Below are 13188 nucleotides of genomic sequence, written 5' to 3'. Positions count from 1 at the left end.
CTCTTCATAAAGTATAAAACATGAGAATTAATCAGAATCTGAGAGTTTCCAGAATCTTACACAAGCAGCTGGTCAGAGCAAACTGGACAATAGCTTATTGGTGCTTCTTTCTAGGCTTAGCAAACACAATAATAGCCTTTTGCCAAGTATCCAGAAACCCATATCACAGAGAATTCTATTAAAAACATGTAGTAGTTGATCCATGGCTGATAACAACAGATCTTTTACCATCTCATAATAGGTGTTATCTGGTCCAACATCAATTGAGCAACATTTCAGCAACACAGTGTTTGTTTCTTTCTGTGAGCAGTCTGTTGTATACTACAGTATGGTTTGAAGAAAACAGAATATATTGTTTTCTGCTTTGTACGTCTTGGCAAGGAACTTGAAGGGATAAGAAGACACCACTGATGTTTACACAAAAATCCCCTCGAGTGTGTCAGCAATTGCTCTTGTGTTGGCAAACTGTGCATCCATTATGTTCAATTGATAGAGAGCTGTTCTTGTAGACAGGCTTATATGTTGGCTATGCATTACTAAATCACTTAAGGAATTGACAACGTAGATACGAATATAAATTAAATTACACTTTAATAAATATTTCCAATATTTTGGCTACGTCATGTTGCCATCTTCAAAAGGAACTTAGAAAAAAGGCACGTGCACGTAGGCACTACAACACAGTAACTCAGGTTACACAGCAACACAGGTTACTGTGTTGTCGTGACTACATGCACGTGCCTTTTTTGTAAGTTCCTTTTGAAGATGGCAACATGATGTAGCCGAAATATTGGAAATATTTATTAAAGTGTAATTTAATTTATACTCGTATCTGTCAATTCCTTAAGTGATTTAGTAATGATAGAGAGCTGGTGAGTGATGTATGTGCCTTTCATTTTTAAAATTTTTTGCCATTACTTCTTTGCTTTTGGTTCATCTTGTTATAGAAGATGCATATTGGATACAAGATTCCATCTAGCTTTGACAACAGATGTATGTGTGTGTGTTGATCAGGCTAAAGCACATTTGAAAGCACCGAGATTCGTCATTATGAGTTATCTGCAGAAGATACATGCTTTCTTTGGTGCAATTCACTGTGCAATCACCATTCCACCATAGCTTAGGAAAACTAGATGCTTTAGGAATTTTAGTTTGCAGTTGTAGCAGCTTGTGTAAATATATTTTGTCAATAATTTATGGCACTGCTGACAGAGATGAAGCGACTATTACAGAAACAAATATAGAAAAGATGAGCCAGTCAGATTGCTCAATTTTCTATCGTAATATCCATGATGAAGAACATGGTTGTACATGTAAAAAAGTGGGAAACTGAAGTTGTCTTCAATTTCTTACCTGAACAGCAGAAACAGAGAGAGGGTAGGCAGACAGTTGAGTCAACAGCAGTGAAATGTGGATAGGCATATAGAAAGTGTTGCTTTCAATGATCAAGACGGAGACATTGTTTTTATTGTTGAGCATATGCTCAACTCTTCCTCTGAAGTTCACTTAGGCACTACTACTCCATAGAGTGTTGTGTCCATTTAAACCTTCCATTAAAAGTAAGGGCTGATAACTGCAATACGACATCATCAAGGTCATCCTGAGAGATATCTATTAGATGAGGAAAGCTAGATACAGCATACAATTATAAGAGTCAGATGGTAACTGCCTACATATGATGATGATGTTAATAAGGACTTGCTGGAAGGGGCTGTGGTCATCCATTAAGATGGCAACTCCTCTGTGGACAGGAAGGCCCTCCCCTGCCCTGTCTTTATGACTGATAGTTAAGTTTTATAATGCTAGAACGTCACTGGGCTTCGGGTATGTTTCGTGGAGACAGAAGCACACTGGTTTGTATTTCTGTCAAAATCCATGACAATTCCACTCACTGCAGAAATGTTTACATTATTTCTGTCTGTGGTATCATCTGGCTTCCTATATTGAAAGATTGTGTTTTCATTAGCCCTGAATTTCTTCTTTTTTTGAAGACTTGTGGATGATCACTGCCCATCAATTTTTCTCCATATGGAAAGATAGCCAAGATTATGAAATTAGGGCACTAGATATATTGTTTTTTCTTCCTGTGGGGAAGTGGAGGTATCTATGCTATCTGTTAATGGGCTTTCTATTATAAAGTCTGGAGACATGTACTGATCCTCTGTGGTGCAAGGTCCATTATTTTTTTAGTAAGAAGATTTTCATGTAGCGGGAACATTTAATTATAACCGACGACGAGTCAAACTATTCATGTTGTAGTTATAACAAGGAGGAATTGATATATGTGTCAATGTCCCTACAGACATTTTGTTTTATACAAGTAAAATATTTCAGCTATTTAGGCACAGTTTTAGTGAAGATGGCAGGTTAAATCTGAAAACAGACATCAGAATAAGAAAAGCTGGTATGGTGGGTAGCCAGATGAACAAATTTATATAAAAGAAGAGAGAAATTAGCCAAAATACCACTCTAGCAGTATACAATACAGTGTTGAAACCAGTTTTAAGTTATGGATCTGAGAGTTGGGTTAGAAATAAAGCACTTAATCAAAGATTACAGACCACAGATATGAGGGTTCTGAGAAAAATTAGTGGAGTGAATCGATAGCATAATCATTTTAAAAATGAAGATATTAGAAAGACATCATTAGCATTCAGCATGTGTCACAGAGCTAATCTAAGGTGGTATTGGGCACTTAAATGGGTGAAGAAAGGTTAGCAAACCAGGTATCTGATGCTAAGATGGCAGGAAAGAGACCCAGAGGAAGACTGAGGTCTAGGTGGATTGATTCAGTCAGAAGTGCCTTAGAAGCATTAAATGTTAGATATGACAATGCTGGAGTGTTCACAAGTAATAGATTGATTTGGAGGAAAATTATTGATAGGAAATTAATATAATATAAACTTAATCATGTAGTGCTGTCATAGTAACCTGAATATTAGGGATAATATATTAGGAAATTGGTGATGATGGGAATATTTTTGGAATGTCCTCAGGAGTGAGTCAATATCTATCTTTCCTCTTTGATTTGCTCTCTAAGGGGATAGCTATCAAGTTAAACTATCCATGTTGTATTTATAAATAGGAGGAATTTGCATGTGTGTCAACATCCCTACTGGCATTCTGTTTATTTTTCACTTCTCAACATTAGAGGGTTACCCACCTGTTGCTACTTTGGTGGTATACTGTCTTTACCCCCGATAAGTGATGGCATGCTCTTGGGTCTCCTTTTCGTTCATTGGCATGTTCAGGAATATGCTGGGTGGCATCCTCGTATTTCACACATTTTGTATTTTGCTCTTATAGTCTTTATTCTCATGATTTTACTGCTACATCAGGCATAGATGGCAAAACCACAACAAGCAGTCTGAAAAATGACCATATTTCTGACATATATATAAAAAAAGGGTGATATCCTTCATGCTGCTTTAAGGCTCTATATCACATGAGTGACATGGAGCCTTACAGGGCAGCACTGATTTGACAGATCTTCATGGTTTTGATCTGGTGAAAGTAAGAATGCTGTTCCAGGCAGGAACCAGGTACATGTCCATACGTGTGAGGATTCTTCTTATGGCTGTCATTCCTTGGTTCTTCAGATCAAAGCAGATTTTTTCATCGTGAACACTGAGGAGGTGTCACTCTGATATTATGCCTCTAGAAAAGGTTTAACATTTTGTGGGTGCAACCGTAACTGTTATTCCGCTGAAAGATGGTGAATAAAGTGTTACTGTTCCTACTTCAATCAGTATCTCCCAAGCAGAGTTTCTTTACAGATTTTGAGGTTCATGTCAACCATTGCTAATCTTTCTGGATGAAGAAGGATGATATTCTTCCAAGTGGATGTTCTTCTGTTGAATGCAAAATTAAGAAAAGTGGTGTACTTGTCACATATTCTGATATTTCCTATTTCTTACTTTAATTTTTTGTTGATGTTTCCATGGTTTCTGAATATGAGTTGGACTTGCTGAGGGCCTGTTATAAACCAGAGGAAGAAGTGTTCGTTTTCAGGAAGGGTTTGATCCAGAACTGTTGCTTTCCAGCTATCATGGAGCCATACATCGATGTGCACTCTATGGACAGCAATGCTTGCACTCAGGAGTGGAATGACGGGGCTAATCCAAATGCTATACTGGCACAAAAGTAAACCTTGCGCCCTGTTCCCCAGACCAAGTATGGGTAAGTAGGCTTACTAACACACTATTGATGTTTTGCAAGCGAGCCCACTAGTCAACTGATCCTGGCTGGGCTATCCAGCACTGGTTGCACCACATGACAAACATAGTAATCTGAAAGACACGATAGTAATAAAGACTTAAGAGAAGTAGAGGAATACATGAAGAAAAGCACAGTAAAACAATAAGAACAAAAAGGGCCAGTACCATAACTGGGAGGTCCCATCCACCATGAACAGGTATCTCACATGGAGGGAAGTAAAAGACGATGGATATCTTTATTTTTGATATCTGGTAATTCTGGGTTTAATTTCTTGTGATAAGATTTCTGCAATACTGTTTACTTTTCCTTTATTCTGTTGTGAAGGCTGGTGATTTCCAGTTGACAGAGCAAGCTTTCTACTTGATCTGGTAAAGTTGAAGTTGTTTTTTCATAATAATAAGGTTTTCTCTTCACCTAAGGGCAGAAGCAATGTCTCGATGGTTCTGGTGTTCATATTCTGACAAAGTACTACTTCCAGTTGACCAGCATAGCGTACTATTATTATTATGGGCTACTCCATGGCATCCTTAGATTCATTGAAGGAGGTCTTAAACATCAAGCCAGTTGCTATTCAACATTTGCACAATATCTATCACACTTAGCTTTGAACTCATTCACAGTCATGGCACCCACAACAGACTCCAGCAACCTATTCTACTCATTTACCACTCTCCAAGCAAAAAATCTAGTCCTGACACTACCCTCTTACTCAGTTTCCTAGGATGGCCCCCTAGTTGTCCCACCACCAGACATGCTCTGAAAAATTTCATCTGTATTAATCTTGTAAAAACCCTTCAGTAATTTAAAGATACCAAGAAATTATATACTTGATTTAATCCTTTATCCAAGTATAAGAAAACAAAGTTTGCACCTGAAGTATTCTCAGCACTGTAGCAACTCATATGTAAAAGCTAATGACTTCACACCACTTGCTTTAGTATCCCACAATGCATAGTACATATCCTTATGGACATGTATAATGCTATGCATGATGGGAAGGGTCACTACCCAGACTAGTTTCAACCTTCATTGAGGTCTCATCAATGGGAGACAGACCCAGAGGTGATACTAAGGTTGAAGTAATGCAGAAGTCATATTTTCATTGAGTAGCCAAAAGGTGTCACACCTTATTATGAAAAAATTCCAACAACTGTTACTAATCCAGAGTATTTTAATAATAAGGTGTGATACCTTTTGGCTATTCATATATGAAAATATAACCAACTGGAAAAACTTCCTTCAGTAATTTGTATGTCTCAATCATATCACCCCTTTTCTGCTATATCAACCAATTTTTATAACACACAGATTTTCACCCTGTCATCAAAAGTTTCATTTCATAGACCTGTTACCATCTTGGTCACTTGCCTCTGAATCTTTTCCACCTCCTCCTCATTTCAAAGAAACCCAGGTGACCTGGTCTGTCCACAGTAATCAAGATGGGTCTTTCTAAGACTATAAAGAGATATAATAACCATATTTTCTTTACTCATCAGGGTTTTCTTCAGTAACAAAGTAATATGATGAGCTGCTTTAGTCACTTTTGCAATATGTCCTCTAAACTTTAACTTCCTATACACTAACACATCCAAATCAATTTTCTGGAGTAGAGATCCATCAATGTGGTACACAGCTGGTAATCTTTTCATCCCAAAATGCGTAACCTTACACTTTGCCAAATTAAACTCCATCCTTTCATCTCTGCCCAGACTGTCGATCTATCCAAACCATCCTAAAAAATTTTACATCATCTTTATTAACTATTGCTCTACCCAATTTTGCATTATCAGCAAACAAGTGAACAGTTTCTCAGATCCTTTCCTATATCATTAATGTACAAATTAAACAGTAGCAGCTCAAGAACAGAGCTCTGTGGCACAAGGCTCTGTTCACTAGTCACAGATGTTATACTGGACTCTAGTCCTGAATAAACTACTCTCTGATATCTATTAACCACCCTCTTATCTGCTTCACCAACATTATATCCATCCCCATGCCCTGCAATTTATTAAATAACATTGTTGTTATAAAATATGTGATATCCTGTCAAATGCCTTTCCAAAAGTCCAGCAGTATTAATGTAAACCATTACTTTTATTCAACTCAGCTAAAGGTCTTTCTGAATCATCTGGAGATGTCTTTTTCCAGATGCTATGAGATGTTTAGTGAATCTTTCATTGTTATCAACTGTAGATGGAAATGATGTTGAATTCAATCAATTTTAGCCAGTTTGCTTTCCTGAGATTCCATCGGGTATTGGGAAGCTATTTATTCTGGGAAATGAACAGAAGCCGGATACCAACAGGAATTAAAAACAGGTACAGCCTATACACCATATAGAATAAAGGCTCACTAGTAAAAAAGTAAAAAGTAAAAGAAAAAAATTCTAAAATTACAACAAATGCTCTCGGTAGGAAAATAAAGGTTCATCTGAATTAAAAAAATACCAGAAAAAAAATACAGGATGGAAAGGACTGCCACAAGGATCTGTCCTTTCCTTGCCCCAAATTCAGAGTGACAACATGGGTTTCTCCAAATCTTTCCATGGCTTATGTCCAAGGTGGGTGAGGTTAGTAAGGAGTTAAGTTGTAAAACGAAAATGACAGAATCCATATTGGTTAATTAATTGATGGGTCTTCAGGTAGTGAAGAAATTGGATGCTGATAACTTTCTCCATCACTGGTGAGAATAATGAGGTGAGAGAGCAATGATAGTTAAATGGCTGACTTTTGTCTCTCTTTTTAGGTACAGACTGGATGAGGGCTTGCTTCCATGCAATCTGTTAGATGCCAGAAATTTGATAGAGCAATACAAGATGGGTGTTAATTCTGGATCACAAGTTTTCAACATAACTGGAAGAATACCATCTGGATCAGGAGCATTATTAGTATCAAGATTAATCATGTTTTCTTGATGTCCTTCAGCGCCATTTTGTTGGAACGTACATCCTAGTTTCGAATCTGCCATTTTGTTGTAACTTACTCTTATTAATAAAATCTATTAATTGCCAATTGATCACTAATACAAATACAGAAATTTATATTTATACTGTGCCACCCTATTATTTAGATTAGTCCATATAAAATAGTAGAATCAATTTTCAATTAAATTAGCAATCTCCTTACTCATTCAGGCCGAATTCAATATTTTTCATTTGAGGCTCCTGCTAGATTCGAATTATTTATGAACGGTGCAATAAAAGAGAATCAGGCAAACACAGTATTGAAATTAATAAAACAAAACATTTAATATAAGGTTATATGACAAATACATGAATTCCACTTCTAAAATGAGACATTACAATTAAGTTAGTACATCAGGTCAAATCATTCATATTAATTCAGTCTTCAAAATCTTCACATACAAGTTTCACAGTTTTCTCAATTACAAGATTCCTTACTCAGATTAATACAACAGAATTTCTAGTTTAATTAGTTTGCTCATACTTCTCAGTTATACTCCACACTTAACTCTCAGTTGGCACTTATCATATCATTAAACACGGCAGATATTATTTCAAGGCAAATTATTTTTTTTACTTCTAACTTCGGCGATATACCACAGTAAATGTTAGAATGAGCAAAATGGAACTATCACTCAAGTCTTCATACACAGAAACAAATAAAATATAACTGTCCTTACCGGAATTAATCTTCAGCACGTCAGATTTAATGTGAGTACATCTTTAAATTATATTTATTACACCTATGGAACACATTTTAAAAGAATTCTTCAAGGTCATAACTAGATTATTATTTGTCGTGCTTCACAATTCTCGACGGCAACTATAGGGCAGATTGATATCCTTGTTTACTACTTCACAACAAATTAAGCTCCGTACAATTCTTCCCAAAAGCAATATAGAAATAAGTAGTAATTCTAAGCTAACTGGATCTATTCTGAATCCTTCATTAACCTTCCAGTCCTTTAATTATCCAGATACGGCACCAAATCCTTATTAATGCCACTGCTGACTTTACTTTCAGCTATCTATAAGTTTTCACTTCGTCTTAGCACACTTTTAAATACTACTCTCTTGAATTCCTGCCCTTCAGTCCTTTTTATTTATTTTCCCCCTTTGCTTATATCTTTCCTTCTTCCCACTTCAAAAACTCTCTCCCCTTTTTACTCTTATATTCCCACTCATATATTTTTTCTTCTCTCCTCGTTATCGAAGCTCACGGTCTACCCACGCGTGTTCCATTTTATTTCTCTCTCTCCATTGCAATGAACAAAACGTAAACATTTGCATTAATGTTACATAAGGCTATACTTTTACATTGAGTAATGAAAAACATTAATAAAATATTACAGTTACTTAATTTTCTCTTTCATTTCATTTACAATTAATAATAATAAAATATATGTTACAGTATACATATAAGGTACATTAAATTATATACATATAATTTCTCATAATATTATTGAAGGAATAAAGTAAATAAGATAAATGATATTTATCACTGAGTCCTTCCAATAGTAAAATATACATTAAAATTATTTAATCAAATAATAGCTGGTGAAATTCAGGAATAATACATGAAAAATAATTCTTAAGCAAGGGATTAACAAATAATTTTTAAACAAGTCATGCTTAATATATGATAGGTTATATTAAATGTGAATGAAGAACAAAATATACATAATTTCATTCACAGTTTAACACATGCAATGGGCAGTTTGCAGTATTGCAGAAGTAATTTGTCTTGGTTGTCTAAACAAGAATTGAAGGAAAAAACTGATATCAAGAAGTCTGGCTATTTTTTTTTTGGAGGGGGGGGATATCCATGGTACAATTATCATAAGTGAAAAAGGTGGCAACAAGAAAGAGGGGAAGTTACACCGAACAGCTTTAGTGAGGGAATAGAAGGCTTGCCTACCATTTTAACAGAAGGCAAGTTTCATTCTGAAGTCTGCTTTAGAATCATTGACAATGCTTTTACATTTGTTCCATTGTTGTAAGCTGAATGAGAAGCTCGAATTTTAATTTAAGCCACTGAACATATGTTACATTTTTATCATGGATTGTAGAGGCAAATTTTTCAGAGAACCAGGGCTTGAATAGGGGTCCAAGGTTTCTGGTGAAGTGGGGAATGATGGCTTTTATTCCAATGAGGATTATTTCAGATCAGGAGAGCGAAAATAGTAATCTGACCACAGAAAACAGACATAAAAATTCTGGAGAATTATCATCCCAGTTGGTACCATTGTAGTTCCAGAGGGTAAGATGATGAGATTATCTGGGAGGAGAATGAACTGTAGAGGAGGAGATTTGGATAAGATTGTGGTCAGAGTTGCCAAAAGGAGAATGCATGCGCACATGCACGCGCGCACGCACGCACGCACGCACGCACGCACGCACGCACACACACACACACACACACAGTGTATTTGGAGGAAAGGCTACTTAAGCAAAGAGCCAGCGTGTAGGAAGAATGAGAAGGACTGTCAGATATTCTAGTTGCTAAGTTAACTATTTGTGATAAATCATGACATGGCAAACGATTCGGTTTCCTTCCAGCTTGACATGTGAAGTAGAAGTAGGGCAGCCAACATGTGTTCTGGATATTAAATTCTCCTAGGAAGATAATTACAATTTGTATTAATTAGTTTGTATTAATTATATTAGCAGTCATAAAAGGCAGCATGGTTGTCAGTTAGGAAAACAGTAGAGGCAGCAAATGAAGGCTATGCTGCCTCTACTGTTTTCCTAACTAACAACCATGCTGCCTTTTATGACTGCTAATATAATTTGGATATGATTCAATGTTGGATAGCTTAAGAGTTTAGTTAGTTAGTTTAATAGCTGAGTTTAAGGATAATGATGTAGTCACTGTTATATAAACCTCTCAGGGTATTCCTTTCAAACACTATTTTTTAGTAGACAAGCTTTTAATAAAAATTTTTGATAAAAATATTATCAATGCATAAGATGGGAAATGCACAAAATGATATCTGTATTTTTTTATAGTGAATCAGATCAAATCATTAAAAGATACTCTCCCTCGAGGATGCTTTTTTTTATATGACTCCCACCTACAGAAGGCTGTAAAAGTATAATATATTACTACTATGGGTACTGTAATATATTTTTTTTTGTACTTTTTTCACATAATCTAGAAAACATGCTCTAGAAACCAAAAATGAATTTTAAGGCACCTCAAGCCTAGAGGTAAGCAGAGCAGTGGTGTTACACTGGACAATAAAATTCATCTCTGCCCTAAAGACAATATGACCATCCCTATCACAGCAGGATTCAAATTCACATCCTCTTGGTTGGAGTCCAAGTAGGTTAAACTAATTAGCCAATGTTTAGGGAAGCAGTAGAAGCAGTAAATGTTGGGTAGCTGAATGAGGCCAAGCATATACCTGCAATCAATAATCAAGATTCAAGTAGTCAACTGGTACAGATGAAGCAGAAACACTGTTGATTTGAATCCAATGCAGTAAAACTGCAGATTGCAAAGGACATTTTCAGTGCTCTCTTGCTTCTTTTTTTTTTTTTTTTTTGGTTTAGTTGATAATTTCCCACAAGAAACGCAAGATTAACGTAAAAATGAAACTGAAGTTTTTTTTGCACCTAGGATATTAATTTGTTCCAACCTTAACTTTGGATTAAGGTAAAGAGTGTACTTTCAGCAAAAAGTGCATATAAACTTTTTGTCTGGTAAAAACTGGAATTCAGTAGCAAAGTGCCCATGAAGAAAGATAATCAACCGCTTGGTCCAATGGTCTTTCAATTGTCCTCATACTACAAGAATAACAGGCTGTGGATGGTGTTCAGGATCAGGGGATTTGCAGCGAAGTAAGGAATGATAGCTCGTCACTCTAGTGAGGATTATTTCAGTTATTACTTCAGTTTATAAAGTTTGTTTCTTTGTTTATAAAGTCAATTCAGAAAGCATTATACAGAAATAGAAAAGAAGATGTTTTCTATTTTGGCAGTAAATGTTCCTTGCAAAATGAAAAGCATCCTGTAAATTGATTCTATCAAAAATCATTTCCAAGTAAATGAATTGCAAAATCAGTGGTTTATTATCTATTAAAACTGGTGCATTTCTGCACAATCACCCCTTCTGAAAACCCTTGTTGTTTGTCATTATAATACAGTCATGATTCTAATTCTTATTTCATAAGTTTTGTTGTATTTTTAAGGCAATACAGAATACATTTGTTTATATATAAATTTTAGGCAAATTTTATACCCTTTTTAAAAACTGAATTGTAACATCACCCTCTATACACTGCAAATCTTTCTTTTCATAAATATTTGAACTAAGCTTCTCATGAGATCAATTACTTCCTTATTATCAAATATTAGCTTTTTAATTTCATGATTACTATTCTATTAATTTATCAATTATTTATTCTGTATTTTCTACTTGCTTTTAGATTACTGAAATATCTGTTCAGATTTTACTCTGACAATATAATGTTTAAAATGTTTAAAACAAAAACAATCATAAGCATTTTACCAGTAGAAATATAACACTTTTAATTTGTTGACTACTTATTTATATATAAAAGATTCTTGATTAAAGTCTCACTAGTCTATCAATGCTGTGTAAATTAGATAATAATAAGAATAAATATACATTTCCTGTTTATAAATTTTATGTATATATCTGAAATCTGAAAAAGTGTCAGAGAAATTTGCCACTTTTACAAGAAAATTACTTTGCAGTTTTATATGTAAAGCATCACTAACCTGTTGCCTGCTGTACGAGTTAACTTTGTCATAAGCTTTTTTATTTCGTCCATATTATGGGCATTATTTTTAAGATAGCCAACAGTGACAGCCATGCCATTTTGTTCTAAAATTTCAGCAACACTAAAAGAGAGAATCAAAAATATAACATCGTATGTCATAAAAAATTTGTTATTCTATGACATTACTATAAAATACTACAAATACAGTCAATATTCATCATGGCAAACACCATTACCAAACGTGTTCTCTTAATAAAAATATTGAAATAGCCACAAGTAATAATGCTATGTTACAGAAAATTAATGACAGCAAATTTTCCACCTGAAAAACTATTCCTATGAATATGTTCCAGTGAGAGCAACTGTATGTACCAACAATATCATTTTTTTTTTAATTTTCACAAAAGTTATGTATTTCAGTTATGTTCTTCTGATATTGTCTTTGTGAATTAGAAATACACAATGGAATAAAATATATATTGCAATTTGTTTTCCTTTCAGCTGCATAAACTTGAAACTAACTACACTTTCATCAGTGCTAAATTTATAAGAAAAAAAATGGCATTCACACCAGTATCCACTTTTAATCTACATTATGGAAAAATATCATAATTAGCAACCTACACAAACAAAACAAGAGCTTGGAAGCACACATTAAGTTTATTTGTATTTAATAAAGTAAATTTGTATTCAACTAGTCACTCATTATTGGTTTCATAATCTTAAATTTAGAAGGATAAGGTTGTCAACCTTACTCTCATCGTGCCTATAGTTTGCTTGTGCTTTTTGACTAGTTTATACAGTATTTGCATCTACAAAATATTTTGATTTTTACCTTACATTATTACCTTATTATGCATTTCTTATCTGTATAGATATCACTGAAGATGTGGCTACTTTTACTTTTCCATGATATATTTATTAATTTAAATAAATTAATTTATTGCTTTCATAACAACTGTCTTTCACATCATTCATGAGAAGCTTCACATGACGAAAGTTGGTACAAGGTGGGTGCCCCAACTTCTCTCTTCAATTCAGGAGCATCATGTCACCTGTTCCCACAAATTTTTAGAGCTTTGCCAAGGGAATCAAAGTGCTGGAATCCATTATCACCCAGGATGAAACCATGGTCCTTTATTATGATCCTCTTTTCAAAAGGGAATCCATGGAGCGGTGCAAACCAGGTAAAGCACTGGCAAGAAAAGCCAAGGTCACTCATCAGTCCACCAAGAAGATCATGGCAACAATCTTTTGGGA

The 13188-nt window shown here is 34.8% G+C and overlaps 1 protein-coding gene across 1 annotated transcript in view; it reads right to left on the bottom strand.

Annotated features, from left to right (window-relative positions):
- Window positions 1–13188, bottom strand: part of LOC150098133 (NBAS subunit of NRZ tethering complex-like) — a 1063858-nt gene that overhangs the window by 513928 nt on the left and 536742 nt on the right. Inside the window, exon 29 of the mRNA XM_090406267.1 lies at window positions 11927–12049. Coding sequence (XP_090262393.1) covers window positions 11927–12049 — 123 coding nt within the window. The remainder of the gene's footprint in view (window positions 1–11926; window positions 12050–13188) is intronic.

This window comes from Typopeltis vanoorti, chromosome 16 (genome assembly GCF_054136105.1).
Source record: "Typopeltis vanoorti isolate ZY-2024b chromosome 16, IOZ_Tvanoo_1.0, whole genome shotgun sequence".
Lineage (NCBI taxonomy): Eukaryota > Metazoa > Arthropoda > Arachnida > Uropygi > Thelyphonidae > Typopeltis > Typopeltis vanoorti.
Note: the sequence above shows the minus strand (reverse complement) of the source record. Positions and strands in the feature narration are given on the sequence as shown.